This window comes from Pleuronectes platessa, chromosome 12, assembly GCF_947347685.1.
Source record: "Pleuronectes platessa chromosome 12, fPlePla1.1, whole genome shotgun sequence".
Classification (NCBI taxonomy): Eukaryota; Metazoa; Chordata; class Actinopteri; order Pleuronectiformes; family Pleuronectidae; genus Pleuronectes; species Pleuronectes platessa.
Genome location: NC_070637.1, coordinates 9,252,295 through 9,268,012, shown reverse-complemented (window position 1 = coordinate 9,268,012; position 15,718 = coordinate 9,252,295). Strand labels below are relative to the sequence as shown.

The 15,718-nt window shown below is 40.1% G+C and overlaps 1 protein-coding gene across 1 annotated transcript in view; it reads right to left on the bottom strand.

Annotated features, from left to right (window-relative positions):
- wdr11 (WD repeat domain 11) overlaps positions 1-15,718 on the bottom strand; it is a 58,524-nt gene that overhangs the window by 31,613 nt on the left and 11,193 nt on the right. The window contains exons 7-11 of the mRNA XM_053436403.1: positions 13,786-13,888; positions 12,827-13,025; positions 11,707-11,807; positions 7,629-7,805; positions 382-466 (exon numbers count right to left, since the gene is read on the bottom strand). Coding sequence (XP_053292378.1) covers positions 382-466; positions 7,629-7,805; positions 11,707-11,807; positions 12,827-13,025; positions 13,786-13,888 — 665 coding nt within the window. The remainder of the gene's footprint in view (positions 1-381; positions 467-7,628; positions 7,806-11,706; positions 11,808-12,826; positions 13,026-13,785; positions 13,889-15,718) is intronic.

Sequence of the window (15,718 nt, the reverse complement as noted above, 5' to 3'; positions counted from 1 at the left end):
CTTGTATTCTTGTATTGTTGTAGCTCTTGTATAATTATTCAAGTCAAAAATACTGCACTCAGCTGAAGTACTCTAAGATATGCAGGTAAAACCTTTGTAAAGCAAGCCAGGGAATTACTTCTCGTTAACACAACAGTTGTCATGGTGCCACTCTAATTATGTGAGTGCCAATTGCCTCTAGAAACTTTAATGAGCCTGAAAAAAAAGAGAAAAGAAAAATCAATCCGCCTTGAGCTGAGTGACTTGCCACACTCATCCAAAATGCTAAAATGTCCTTTAACAAATATTGGTCCTTAAAAGCACCACGACTGAACACGCTTCACTGGTAAGATAGCCACGTTCGGACGATGTAAAAGTTCTGCACAGAAACAAAAATCTTACCTGACTTCACAGGAGTGGACACTGAGTTCTTTGTGGAGAAGACCACTGGTCAGGTTATAGACCAGTACAGAACCGTTACTGGTGCCTGAGACGAAGAGGGACAGAGAGATAGAGAGCAGAGAATTAGGAATATGACAGAGAAATAACAAGAGAAAATATATGTTCTTATCCTAGCAGCATCTCGCCTCCAGCGGGCTAAGAAAGACGACACGTCAGTTTGACAACCACATGTGTTCACTGCAATGCAGAAGGTGGGGATAGAGGCAGCCCATCAATCTGTGACTCATCCAACTCACAGCCTAAGGACACTGTTCATCCACTGCTGGGAAGTAACACAGAAGCTCTACCTCCAACTCTAACCCCACCCAAATTAATACTGCATGTGACCAATGACACTGATCAAAAGGTTTGACAAATGTTGACAAATTGTTTATAATATACTTTGAGATTATTTATGAATAGTTCTTATGTGGGCAATGTTTCCAACTATTAATTGATTCAAACGTTTTAACTTTCGCAGGGAAAGCTGATGTTTTTTATTAAAGGCCTTGTTTAAATCCAGACTGAAATTCATACTAAGGAGCTCGTTTGATGTATTCAAATAAAAAAGTTAAGGATCTTGCATCCTCTGGGGATTTGTGATGTCACATTTTTATTCCTCTACTAGACTATATGAGAGCCCATGTTTGAAGAATATGCAAAAGAAGCCCATATTTACACTTTCAGCACGGAACCATAGAAAACTAATCCTATTTAGTATAAGGACGTTTCCGTTAAACGATTAGAAAATATTTTCTTATGCTTTTATATACAGTGCCTTGCATAAGTATTCACCCCCCTTGGACTTTTTCCCATTATGTACTGTTACTAACTGGAATTTAAATAGACTTAAATAAACTTTTTCCCGTTTGATCAACAAAACATGCATAGTACTTTGGAGGTGCAAAATAAATTGTATTGTGACACAAACAATAATGAGAACAAAAAAGTTGACATCTGTTGGGTGCATAAGTATTCACCCCCCTGTGTCAATACTTGGTAGAACCCCCTTTCGCTGCAATTACAGCTGCAAGTCTTTTGGGGTATGTCTCTACCAGCTTTGCACATCTAGAGATGGAAAGGTTTGTCCATTCTTCTTGGCAAAAAAGATGAAGCTCAGTCAGATTGGATGGAGACCGTCTGTGAACCGCAATCTTCAAGTCTTGCCATAGATTCTCTAATGGATTGAGGTCTGGGCTTTGACTGGGCCATTTTAAGACATTGACATTCTTTAATCCAAACCATTCCTTTGTAGCTCTGGCTGTATGTTTAGGGTCATTGTCCTGCTGGAAGATGAACCTCCGCCCCAGTCTCAAGTCTTTTGCAGACTGCATCAGATTTTCTTCAAGGATTTCCCTGTATTTGGCTCCATCCATCTTTCCCTCTATTCTGACCAGTTTCCCTGTACCTGCTGAAGAGAAGCATCCCCACAGCATGATGCTACCACCACCATGTTTCACTGTTGGGATGGTGTGCTCAGGGTGATGGGCAGTGTTGGGTTTTCGCCACACATAGCGTTTTGCATTGAGGCCAAAAAGTTCAATTTTGGTCTCATCTGACCAGAGCACCTTCTTCCACATGTTTGCTGTGTCTCCCACATGGCTTCTGGCAAACTCCAAACGGGATTTTTTATGGATCCCTTTCAACAATGGCTTTCTTCTTGCCACTCTTCCATAAAGGCCAGATTTGTGGAGTAGACGTCTAATAGTTGTCCTGTGGACAGATTCTCCCACCTCAGCTGTGGATCTCTGCAACTCCTCCAGAGTAACCATGGGCCTCCTGGTTGCTTCTCTGATTAATTTTCTCCTTGTCCGACTCTTCAGTTTGGGTGGACGGCCTCCTCTTGGTAGGTTTGCGGTTGTGCCATATTCTTTCCATTTTCTTATGATGGATTTTATGGTGCTCAGAGAGATGTTCAAAGCTCTGGATATTTTTTTATAACCTAACCCTGCTTCATATTTCTCCACAACTTTATCCCTGACCTGTTTGGTGAGCTCCTTGGTCTTCATGATGCTGTTTGTTCAGTAATGATCTCCAACAAACTCTGAGTCCGTCACAGAACAGGTGTATTTATACTGAGATTAAATTGCAGACAGGTGGACCCTATTTACTAATTATGTGACTTGCAAATGTGACTTGTGAATGCAATTGGTCGCACCAGATCTTTGTTAGGGGTTTCACAGTAAAGGGGGTGAATACATATGCACTCAACACTTTTCAGATTTTTATTTGTAAATAATTGTGAAATCCATGTAATATTTCCCCCCACTTCCAAATGATGCACTATTTTGTGTTGGTCCATTACATAAACTCACGATGAAATACATTTTAATCTGTGGTTATACCAAAATGTAGAAAAGTCCAAAGGGGGTGAATACTTATGCAAGGCACTGTAATACCATTGCCAAGATTTACATTAATCGGAAAAACAAGCAGCTCAAAATAGCACAAAACACCTTTGGTTGTAACTTAAGACACAAAACTCTGCAGCAGATGTGAAGGCAAATAAAACCAATTTTCATGATGTTTAGAAAGTGTTTAACTACGTTTAGAGGATCTCTACTTATTTCTGTAATGATCACCAGCAGGTGCAGCAGGACATTCAGATCTATGATTATCCTGAATGTGATGGAACTGGGCTGATGTGCCAGTCCCTCTGCGAAGTACTGCTCAGTCTGCACCGTGCGACAGCATGACAACCACATGCTGACACAACATCTGGAGGTAGTGATAGGCAGGGCCCATAGGCACTGCCACATGGGCATGGGTGCATACTTTGTGTGCGTGTGTGTGTGTGTGTGTGTGTGTGTGTGTGTGTGTGTGTGTGTGTGTGTGTGTGTGTGTGTGTGTGTGTGTGTGTGTGTGGTGTGTGTGTGTGTGTGGTGTGTGTGTGTGTGTGCTCCTGCTCCCCAGAGTAGCTGATGGATGACATGCAGTGAGACTGTAGGAAGTTTCAGCCGGAAGTTGGGCAGACAAAAAGTGAGTTGTCTGTGATATACATACAGTAGATATTTATTTCCCTGATTTGTTTCATAACGTCTGTTTGAAGGTGATCAAAAGACACAGCCTGTTCCTTGAAGTGGAGAAGAGACTAGTTTTAAGAAGATGTCATTTTGATTCTGCAAAAGATAACTGAAATATGACAAAAAAATAGCATCATTATTCGCCAAAATTCCATTATTCCATTATAATTCAGGTCAGCTGTTCATTACACAGGCTATTAAATAAGATAAGACATTTTCATATTATGGTGAATGCTGCTCAGTATTTGACAGTTGTGCACATTTTCCTTTATGTTTTTACAAGACAAATATAAGATAAATCTTCCTGCTTTAGGTGAGAAAAATATTTAAAATACAAAGTAGTTTAGTTGGTTAGCTGAGCTGCACAACTATAAAGCTCTCTAAATACTCTTTGTTTTAAATCCATACCAAAACTGAAGTGTAAACACATCTAGTTTGTTATTTTATAAGGGGGAACTACTAATTGACCTAGCACAGTTTCCGCTGCTGAGCTTACCGGCTGCTGGCTTCAGGGTCATGTACAGACCCTGAAGTACCGCGTTAAGAAAGGCTAATGCCAGCAATAGACGTTAGCAAAAACATTAGGTTCATGAATAAGCTTGACACCGAGTAGAAAACCTTCTCGAAATGATAGAAATCGAAACGTTGTATTCAAATTAGATTTTATACCAATCCCCAGACTAAATAGTTTAAACACCAGACTGCAGCTGTTAGCTAGACTATCCTCAGTTGAACCCAACTCTACAAGTAGGTGTGCGGGGGCAAAAGTAAATTTGTAACTTAAACGAAAGGCTTTGAGTTTATATAGATTATTTTGTGGACTTCAAATGTAAATGATATTCCCAATGACAGACCAGTGGAGCTGAGAATGTGAATCAGTCCATCCGATAATTGTTTAGCTTTTTGAAGTGCATGCTTCAGTAGCTGCCTGTATGTCAGTGCGTAGATGTTTATTTCCCACATTTTGCAATTGAAAAATGTACGTTTCAGCTGAGTTGATACTTTATTCTACTCATAGTGCTATTTCATTCCCATCAAATCCAAACAATGCAGCAAAGAATAGCTGTTGGGCAAAGCACAAATAAATAAATTAGTCATGCTGCCATCCAATGATTGGAAAAGAATGTTGGATTGGTTGTGTTTGTGCACAGGTCACTGAGAGGAAGGCTCTAGGTGTTGTAACTATCTGTAATGGAGCTGCCACGTCTCATACAGATGACAGGTTTTTCGACAGGACACCAGACAGCATTGCTTCTGGGTAGATAGACAGGTAACACCGTTTCTGTAACCTCCCTGTCGGAGGCAAGGTGCAAGAAAGACTGACAGAAGGGAAAAGTAGAAAACAGAAATAGAGAAAATAGAAACACACAGGGATTCCTACCCTTTTTCTCCCTGTATGAAACTGTGGATAGCAATTTCAGTCCCCAGTGCTTTCACACCTTCAGAGTGAGCTCATCTCTTGCCTTTATTTGCACCAAGTGGAAGGTGTACAAACTTGGTTTCCCTCGGTTGTTCTTCTGACTGGTGTCACATCACTGACACTCAATAGTCTCTATTTAACTAAGTTTCGATCTACGGCAGATTGTTTCAGTCTACATTAAGAAAACCTATACAGATTCAGAACGGTAGAAACCCCAATGTAGAGTAATTCAGAAGCCAAAAGAGAAACTGAGCTGCAGCTTTCAAGGCCTCAAATAGGGATTTAGTGATTAGGTGTATCATCTGGGTCTTGGTATATAGGAGAGGTGACAGATGCCATCTCTTGCCAGAGCACTTGTCACAGAACCAGCCTAGACATCATTATAGTGGAGGTGACGCTGGCAATTCTAACCCAGGAATGTATTCCAATTTATAAAGCATGACAGAAGGCAAAGTACCAGATTTCAAAACTCCAAATATGACAGTTTCTTAAGTTATTGTGACTCTACTGATGTAATAGCACAGGTATTATTCCTTACAGAACTTGACTATAAATGAAATATGTTTGCCTCAGGCTGCTATTGTAATTAAACAAACTTTAGCTTTTGAATTTCCAGGACAAACCGTTCACTTTTCAGTAGAGATTGCCTCTTTCATCAAAATTCCCTCTGTGATTATCCAGTCTTTCACACTTCAGAATCAGATCAGAATCAGAATTATTTTATTTGCCAAGTATGATTGCACATACAGGAAATTGCCTTGGTGTCGTTCATTAGTGAACCACTACCATTCAGAAAGTGCAACAAAAGGCACATTTCAATAATGCTGCGAGAGACGACCGTGGGGATGTCGTGTTCTACTTTTAGATTCTGAGGGTCACTGGGAACCAGCTATGCCAAGTCAACCCCACACCATCTGCAGTAGGAGTTGGTCCTACTGTAATCGCTCCAGAGTCACATGCTTATTAGAAACAAGACAGGTCCCTGACTGAACAGGCTTTCTGGATTTGCTGCTTTTGAAAGAGCGGTGTCTGGCACCGAGAACATCCTGAGAATGGAGTTAATGGGGCAAGAATGAAGCTTTGTAATTAGTGCAATGTTTAAACCAATGTATTGAAAGCTTCCATGCTGAAAGGCTTCCAGCAGGACGGTGAAGTAGTTTAGAGAACGACAACAAGCACATATGAATGAAGTAGTGGTGGATGGTTGGGTCAAACCCAGATCGTTTACCCAGGAGACAAGGGTTTAAATCCAGGTTTATTTCTTGACTTATCTCTTTAAATAATTTTTTCTTACACTGTGGTGCAGTGGTTAGCTCTATCGCAGAATGAAGGTTCTGGGTTTAAACGGCCTGCTGGTGCTTTACTGTGTGGAGATTGCATGTCCTCCCTGTATCTTTGTGGGTTCTCTTCAAGTTCTCTGACTTCCTCCCACAGTACAAAGACATGCAGGTTAGGTCAATTTCTATATTCTAAATTGCCTGTATGTGTGAATATATGTCAGACCTGTGATATGCTGGCAACCCTTCAAAGGTGTAACCCGCCTCTAACCCAATGTAAACTGGGATTGGTTCCACCCCCCACTGCGACCCTCAAAGTATGAGCAGCATAGCTGATGAGGGATGGACTTGCAGTTTGGTTACTGGGTTAGGTTGCTAAAAACCCACTGGATCTATCGCGCCATTGTTAGAGCAAATAAAAATATGCATCTTCAAACCACATAGTGGTCTTTTGCATACTAATTGGATTGATTAACATGTTCTCGCCTCGGGATATAGCGACAACCACAGCTCTTTAGGTAGAATGGCTTGCATTTTTCGACAGAAATTACAAAATTACAGAACATCGAAACAAACGTGTGAATAAATGGAAGCAGCAGTTGTCCCTCAAGGCCCTTTAGAACTATTGTATTTATTAGGTAATAATGTGCAGTGAATTTAACAGGTCTTGGTGTTCACCACTGTGGACATGTTGCTCATGTAATGAAATTTAATGAAATGTCAGAAATACAAAGACACCAGTGAAAATGGTTGTAAGATGAGTAGGTTGAAGGTGTCATTATTCATCTGCTTGTGTGTGGATCTAAACGAGGCAATATATCTTTGAGGTATGATTAATTTACGTGGTCTTCATCAGGGGACTGATCGTAGCCTATTTTTCGGCTTGACAACTCAACTGAAAGTTTGCGTCGATAGGGAGAGAACAGCAGTATGCCTGTGCCTAAAATAAATGTAGGTGCACAGGCAGGAGTGTGTGTGCATACATACACTGAGCAGGAGATGGAAAGACAGAAACAAAAACAGAGACCCATTTATATGAAATGATGCTCTTAGTTTCCCATTTAAATACAGACTTTGTAATTGTATGCATCATTAGGGAACAGCTTTTCATGAAAATTGCTATGCTGATCAAAAACAAATATATCAAAATTTCTCTGCTTCTCTGTCTCTCTTGCCTTGCAGCTGTCTGTTGCTGTTATAAAACTTAAACTATGACGATGTAAACAATCTTATTCAATACTTAAATCAATACTTTGACATCCATTTTTGTTGAATTCTTTCAAATTTTTGCCCGAGAAAACCCTTTGAAACCATACCTTGGTCCACACTTTGATCACCACACAGTTTAGATTATTACCCAATCTACTACCTAAAGCTTTCTCACGGGGCAGATCACAGCTCCCCAAACCCTGCCAGTCATAGTGCATTGCTCCTCTTTGAGTTCCAGAGTGTTGTGAGTGTATGTGTCAGAGGTGCGTTATTACCTACCTACAGCCAGCAGAGGCTGGTAGTGGTTGATGTTTTTGGTGGTTAGTGGTGGGCACATGCGAATGGAAAACGGTGGCAGCGGCAGACCAGACAGCAGGCCGGTCAGCAGGAACTTTAACTGGACCTCCGTCTGGTTGGATGATGGAGGAAGAACCTCACCAGCAATCAAGGTCTGGCCTACAGATAGAACCAAAGCAGTGGAAAGTTTGAGGTTGACATTATCACCATAGACTTTTATTAATGGAAAAACTAGAACATATTCTACACCGTATATACAGAATTTATAGCACTGTTAAAAGAAAATTACAAGACAATCAAATTTGAGGGAAAAGAGTGAGGGCCATTCAACCAGGCTCATACAATTTGAAATAAATTAACATTACCACTTACATCACATGATTGATGCTCTAAGATGGTTTCACTACTGTTCAATGCATATGTGTTTATTTAACCATGTACAATAAAAATATATGTGTACAGTGAAATTAGTCAAGCTGATCCAGTTTAGAAGATATGTCTGGCAGCTGAATAAGATGGCATTAAGAAAAATACAGAATTCAGACAGCTACATTGATGCAACCATCCGCAGGGACGTTTCATTAAAACTTGGCTGCAGTATATTTGACCACACACGTACACGATTCACTTGTTTGCAAACTGTGTATTGGAAATAATAAACTTGTATTAGAGAAAGGTTACTCTATTTCACACAATTGCACAATAAACAAAGACATGACAAAGGGCCAATAACCCTAGACAAAAAGACACAAACTAACCAGCTACAGTTAATCATTATTGCTCCTGCTACAACTCCAGATGAGGCTGCATATACATGAGACCAGCATGGTGTCCTCATTTCATGCAGGTGCTACTCCTCCACATCCATTGTCATTCATACCCTGATACAGATAGAAGCCAGAATCTAATCTTTTTAGCACAGAGAGAAGTTTGCAGTTATCTCTCATTTCCTTTTTTTGTAAATTCTAGATACATATTTGTAACAGAGCTCATTAGCACTCTTACAACTAAAACTTTCAACTCAGCAGTCTAATCTAAAGCTATTCTGTTCTGGCTGAAATGTAAACACTCACATTATTTTTGACTGCAGCCGGGAGCCAGCAGATTAGAATAGGTATTTCTTTAAATTGTGTCTTATTAGCAAGTTTACCATCTTTGATGATCTCAAGAAGGGAGTGCTGAGTTGAGACAATTACGCCAGAGAAGTTTCTCTATGTGTCATCCAGTTAAGAAAATGGTCTCTTTTTCTAGAGCTTCTCTAGTCTTGATGAATGTCCCAAATGCTCTAGAGTACACTTTTACACCCTTTCCCATTTCAATCAATCAAATTTTATTTGTATAGCCCATAATCACAAATTACAATTCATCTCATAGGGCTTTAACAGGGTGTGACATCCTCTGTCCTTAACCCTCAGCAAGAGTAAGTAAAAACCCTTTTAACAGGGTAAAAATACGTAGAAACCTCAGAGAGAGCCACATGTGAGGGATCCCTCTCCCAGGACGGACAGAAGTGCAATAGATGCCACGTGTAGAAAAAAAACATCATCAAGATTAAAGTTTTTAGCAGCATTCCATTAGTGTTGATATTGTGACTTTTAGAACGTAGCCATCAGAGACATCAGCTGAGACAGAGAGAGAGAGAGAGAGAGAGAGAGAGAGAGAGAGAGAACGCAGCCGATTAAGTGTGTGTTTTCTTGGCCAAATATATTGAAATGCAGAGCGTGAATGAATGGCACATGATACACCATCTATTGCTGTTTTTTTTTGGGACACTGGTATCGAACCGCAGACCTTCTGGTTGGTGGACGATCCGCTCTACCCCTGAGCCAAAGCCCCTGCAGGCTGATTCTCATTGTGCAGTCAAACAACTTAACATTCTTTTTTTTTAATGTAAACATAAGCCTTGAATCCTTTAATATTTAAAATACTTGAACCTATACACTGTTTTACTGAGGCTTGGTTTTGGATTACCGTGTTCGTCACAATTAGGCTGTTAATGACTACATTTAATGGATATTCATCTTCTTTTGCATATTTGCTTGAGATCTAATGGACATCATCTGAGGGTGCAACAACCTCAATGTTCTTACCGGCACTGGTGGAAAAATCCATTTAGATTTTAATTCATACACCATAACAGCCTTCTTCACATTGGAATACATTGTGCGTCTAACTTAGCATCATTACAGCTTGAAGTTATAATTAAAATGAGATGAGGACATAATTCCAAACAAGGCAACACATCAATAAAAACAGGAACCAGAGGAACAATAGATTAAAAGGTGTAACAAATGAGAATACAAAATGAAGGCAAATGAACACATTTGCCAGGTAGTTCTTGCATGTGGCAATAATCGGTCTGCCTAATGCTTTTCTTATGGTCAGCCAATCAGCATCACATCATAACACAAGATAGCTTTTCATAAAATATTAGCATCCTGCAGGTCAGTGACATTGCCTCATAACAAGAGATTTAGTCAGCAAATGTCAGACAGAGCCTTTGCTTTAGGCAATGGCTGGCTTAAATTTCCCTGTGTGTGCATGTAATGCGTGTGAGTGCTTGTGTGTGTGTGTGTGTATAAAGGGAGAGATGGCAAAATCCTCCTCTCTTATGCCAGCATAGATACTAGTGCTCCACATCCCCAAGGCCTTCCACTCACATGCAGTTTGACTTTCGTTGAATACAACTGAATAATATAAAAGAATAAAAATAAGAAATAAAATAAATTCTGAATTTCATTACTATTGTATGCCTACATTCATCTTTTGATAGGCAGGTCTGTTCTAAATCAACAGGGAGGAGAGAGAGTGTGTAAGGAAATATGACCAGCATGTGTTAGAGAGAAAATTACAATATAAGCAAAAGGATGAGATGGTAAAGAGATAAAAGTGAAAAGGATGCACGGCCAAGCACCGCTGGGACTCCTCCGAGCCGTTCAGCCTGGGGAATCATTCTGGCCTGTGCCGTGCAGCAGAGGAGAAACCAGTAGTCACTCATTAAAGCTAAGAGTGAAGGAGAGGCCCACGCAAACAGCTCACAGAGGAACAATAAAAGATACAATAAGGCCTGATGAACACACGTTCAAGTACACACAATTCCACAGAGTAACAGTATGCAGTGTCACACATACTGTTGTTCAGGTTCTGGACTTAGGGACATTCAGCTGGAAATAACTAAAAAACTACATTTAAGTGATTCAGTGTCTCAGTGTTAATTGGGGCAGGTTAATATCAGTGTGGAAAGAACTGTGTGGTAAATATAGCCCTGTAAACATATAGTGGTCAAACTGTAAGTGTTCAACAAACTTCAAAGATGAAGCACATGAAGCCTAACAAAATCATCATATTTTCTACTTTGTCGTCACGACACTTGCTCATGGTGAGCATTGTTTGTTCTTTGTAAATATGAATATGGTCAAGACCTACTCTATGTGAGAAGTGCCCTGAGATTTTGTCTGTTTGTCTGATTTGATGCTATATAAATAAAATTGACTTTAGTTAATATGATAATTCTCTCACTGCACCACTTTCAGCTCTTGAGCTCGTTGTGGGCTCTCCCGGCCTTTAGCTTGTTGTGTGTTTCTGTTTCTGAGGTTTAAAAAGAGGTTGCATCTTGTGGTGAATTATCTGAGGTTGTGGCTATGAATTCTTCTCTTGATGTTTGACAACAAGTGCGCATTGATTCCTCCATCGTCATAAATTAGTTTTTCTTCATCACAGAAATTATTTTCTGCTCATCCAAAAGACTTGTGCTCCCTGTTCTATTCTCATTTGTAATTGTCTAGTTTTACTGCTTTTTCCTGTATTTCCCTCTGCTTGTTTAGAAAATACACAACTATTGATTTAAATAACCCAATTACATTTGACATGTCTTATTTATGTTTTAAAACCTCTTTACTACATCATCTTATTAAATTGCAGTGGTGCCTCTCTTAATTTTTTCAATTTAGAAAAGCAATCTTTCTATGGAGAGGAAAAAAAGCCCCTGCTTCAACAAGAAGTGATATATGTGTTGTCGACATCACATGTCTGGTGTTGATACTGATGTGTATAGTCGTACCGATCATGCTGTTAAGAGAGAGATCCTGAATCCTTTTTTGGTTTGGACCCAGCGCAGCTCCACAGAATGACACGGGGGAGTAGAGCGGCGACAGACCCGAACTGACCGAGAGAGGGAGAGAGAATATGAATCAAAAACATTTTCTCTCAAATGAAAGCAAGGCGCACATGCATTATTGAAAGCAAGTGAATGGATGATAAAGGAATGTTGTTTGTGCAAATGATGGATGTTATCTGCTTCTTAATAAATAACTGACCCAAAGGGACAGAGCACATTTCATAGAGGGTAAGTCTGTACTGATGCCTTATATTGATTAGCTGCTGCTCAGTAAAGAACAGATATTATTCCTACAAAGAACGTTTCCATGACTGTTGATGGCACTTGACACACTGGTGGCTTGACCTAAAATTGAATAGGTACAGCAGAGTGAAGGGTTTCCCCATAAATAACTCATCCTAATTCATCTGTGCATGCTCAGCACACTGTGACAAACACCATGTCACTGAGGGAATTATAATTCACGTCGGCATATTTTCAGATTTGTTATCTTTCCAATAGGAAGACTGTAGACCGGAATGCTTGAATCAATATCAATTTATCGCAGTGTGAAAGGCATCTGCCATCATCTGAACAGGCCAAAAAGAGAGAAACTACATGTCTGAGATTCTGTATTCTATAAGATTATAATAAGATGATTCATCAGAGAGTGACAAAAGGAAGAGTGTGACAACCCTTAATAATTCACTGAAGAAGTTTTGTCGTGTTTGCCAAAATTAGACTGCTCACAAGCAGACAAACCTCTCTCAACCTCAAACAGGAAGCAGGAACTTAAGAGAGAAATAGAAAACCGTCTCCTTGAGCATCGAGGGAGTGTTCAAAGGAAAGCAGGGCTCATCAATGTTATAAACTCTCTGAACCCCCTTGCTACACCAGTCACTAAGAAGAGTAAATGTAGGTCAGAGGATTATGTAGTTTTAAGTCAGTTTAAGTCACCTTATAAAGTTGTGACTCTTTTAAACATTACTTGTTCCTGCAATTTCAGCTTCTTCCTGCAAAACTGTAATGTAACATGACAGAAACGTTTGCATTCTTATGTGTGTGTGTGTGTGTGTGTGCGTACTTAGGATTGGCTGCAGCCTTGCCAGTGTGAGCTTTGAGCTCCCACAGCATGACTCTGCCGTCGCTGACCATGAGCCCAGCGTTGTTTTCGTTGACAGGGCAGATAACCATGCGATATGGCCGGACTGTCTTGGTGACTCGGATTGCATCGCACTGAGAGCGAAGGTCGTACATGAGCTCCTGGACACTCTGTTCTGGGTCTGGGGGAAAGAAAGAGAGACAGCGAGAGATTCAGAGGAACATTATGGAGATAAAAATGGAAGAAAAGTTGGACAAGGGACAAAGTGACAGTGAGGGAGAGTGGAAAAGAGGCATGGTGGGAGATAAAAAAAAGAATGAGATGAAATCAGAGCAAATAGGTGGGGAGATGAATGGAGGGGGTCAACAAAAGAAAAAAAAAGAGAAATTGGCAGGAGGACAATGGGTAGAGTGAAGCGAAAGGAAGCGGAAAGATGGAAGGATTGAGAACCCAGTGAAGACGATTATTGTGTGTCAGAGAATAAGACAAGAGATAGAAAAAAGGGTTTAATGAAGGAAGAGATAAAAAAAATAAATGAGTGGATGAGAGTTTCAAAATAGGACATGGCAGGAAAAAATAAAGACGAGTAGATAGCAGGGAGTGAGGGAGTGAGAGAGATTCTGTGACACAATGGTCCCATCAGCCTATAGCACTAAGCCAAAGATAAATGAGACCGAAAAAGGCCACATGTCCACTGGAGCATGGAGAAAGGCTACAGGCTCTGGCTGCAGAACAGTTTGGCTGAATAGATGCTGACAGGAGTGACAGTGGTTTGTGAGTGAGAACAGTGCCACTAGCTTGTGTGTGTGTGTGTGTGTGTGTGTGTGTGTGTGTGTGTGTGTGTGTGTGTGTGTGTGTGTGTGTGTGTGTGTGTGTGTGTGTGTGTGTGTGTGTGTGTGTGTGTGTGTGTGTGTGTTCGTCTCTGGGAAGACTTTTCATACCTGCTGCTTCCTCTGTAGTGGTGGTGGAGCGACACACTCGAAGGGTGATACAACCGTTCTCATGGAGACAATAGAGGGCGTCCCGCTGAGCACAAGGAATAACCTAACCACAGGGAGAGTCAGGGGAACAGCTAATGATGTGTGTTTTCATAATCAGGTTTACAAACTGTCTTTTTGAAAGGTCTCATCTTACACTGAGCACAAAGCAGCAGCAAACGCAAAGTGTAAAGTGTCTCTGCTAGTTTCAGGCTGAAGAAGCTGCTATTTTCCCGTCCCGCTCCATTATTCATTAAAATGGAAAACGCACTTATGACAATATGAGTGTGAGGGCTGTTAGAATTAATCTCAGGAGTCTAACATAATTTGACAATTAAAAAAATCATTACTATTCAAATGCTGTGATTCCCGTTCAAATATGTATTTTTGAGTTGGCTCTGCAGCTCAGACTCGTCCCCCCCAAGACATACCTGCATATAAAAATGTAATGCATGGGTCGCACTGGGGCTTTGCAGCAAATGACAGCGCAGACTGATCTGCTGCACTACTCACACGTGTGTAGCTCAACAAAATGGTTTTATTTATACTCATTCCAAGAACAGGAGAGAGACAGGAAACAACGCAACAGAAAAAAAGGTGCCCTTCAACTGTGTTTTATGTTTTCATGTCCTTGTGACATATTCTACAAATATAGACAGTGCCACACTGGTTAAAGGTATATTGTTGCTGGAATAGCAAACCAAAATTGCATAAAAAAATCTGAGTATAATTTGGATATTAAATATAAGGAATGACATTCAAACTGAATTATAGAGGATTGACAGTCCTAATGAGTACTCATGGTGTATTGCATATTATGCCCATACACAACATAGACAGATTTTAAACCATGATTCTGCTTGAAAAGTGACTTTTCAATCAATTCTTTAAAATAGATGCACATTAATCTTCAGTAATCGATTGCTTCAGCTTCAGACAGAATAGAAAAACAATATCAGTCATGTTGACAACTGAGCGCACATGTGGTTATCCACCGGAATTTACCTGGTATAATGTCAAATTTAACGAGTAGAGGGCAAACATTCTGAGATGAAAGTTTAGATGTACTAATCGTCTTCATTAGACAGGCAGACAGTGGGGACAGTGAGTTTGAATGGCTGTGATCCTGTTCCCTTTTTCAATATTTAACAACAAACTTCAAGCTGATCAATATGTCAAATCAAATATTATTCTCCATAGATCATTTTTTAGTTTCTCATCTTTCATCCATTTGTCATTTTTGTCTTTCTCACTATGTCACCACTGGGCCACATGCTACCCAACAATATTTGTATTTAACTAGATACAATTTTAAACAATGCAATTCAAATAATTAAAACAATTTGTTGCATTAACACAGTCACAACTTAATTTTAGTCATCGATTACAAGTAGTATATCTACAAACTGTCTGTCTGTGTATAGTACAAATGTGTGTTTGTGTGCGTGTCCATATTCCTCTGTCTTCCCATTGAGCTTCTACACTGCAGTCTGGATTTAAGTATTTAAAACCTGTGTCATCAGTCATGCAAATTGGCTGTGTGACAAGCACTTCATAACACTTAGAGAGGGAGTTGGTCGGACAGAGCCCGGGAGGCTGAGTAATACTCCGTTTACTCCAGCTCTGTGGCTTTAGGACTTACTCTGTGACTACAAAGACTTGTTCTCTTCCTTTGTACTATTTAACCGTGGCTATCTTTGTTAAAACCACATCACTGACAACCCAAGGAAAGTTTGATTTATGGAGTCAGAATATGAAGCAGGTTTCACACAAAGAGAAAATGTCGATGGATCACTTTGAGAAACTAGGGAACAGTAAACTGGCCAATACAAGTGCATGCAGGCATGAATGTCAAGGTTATACAATCAGAAAGGAATATTAGCTTAGAGTTCAACAA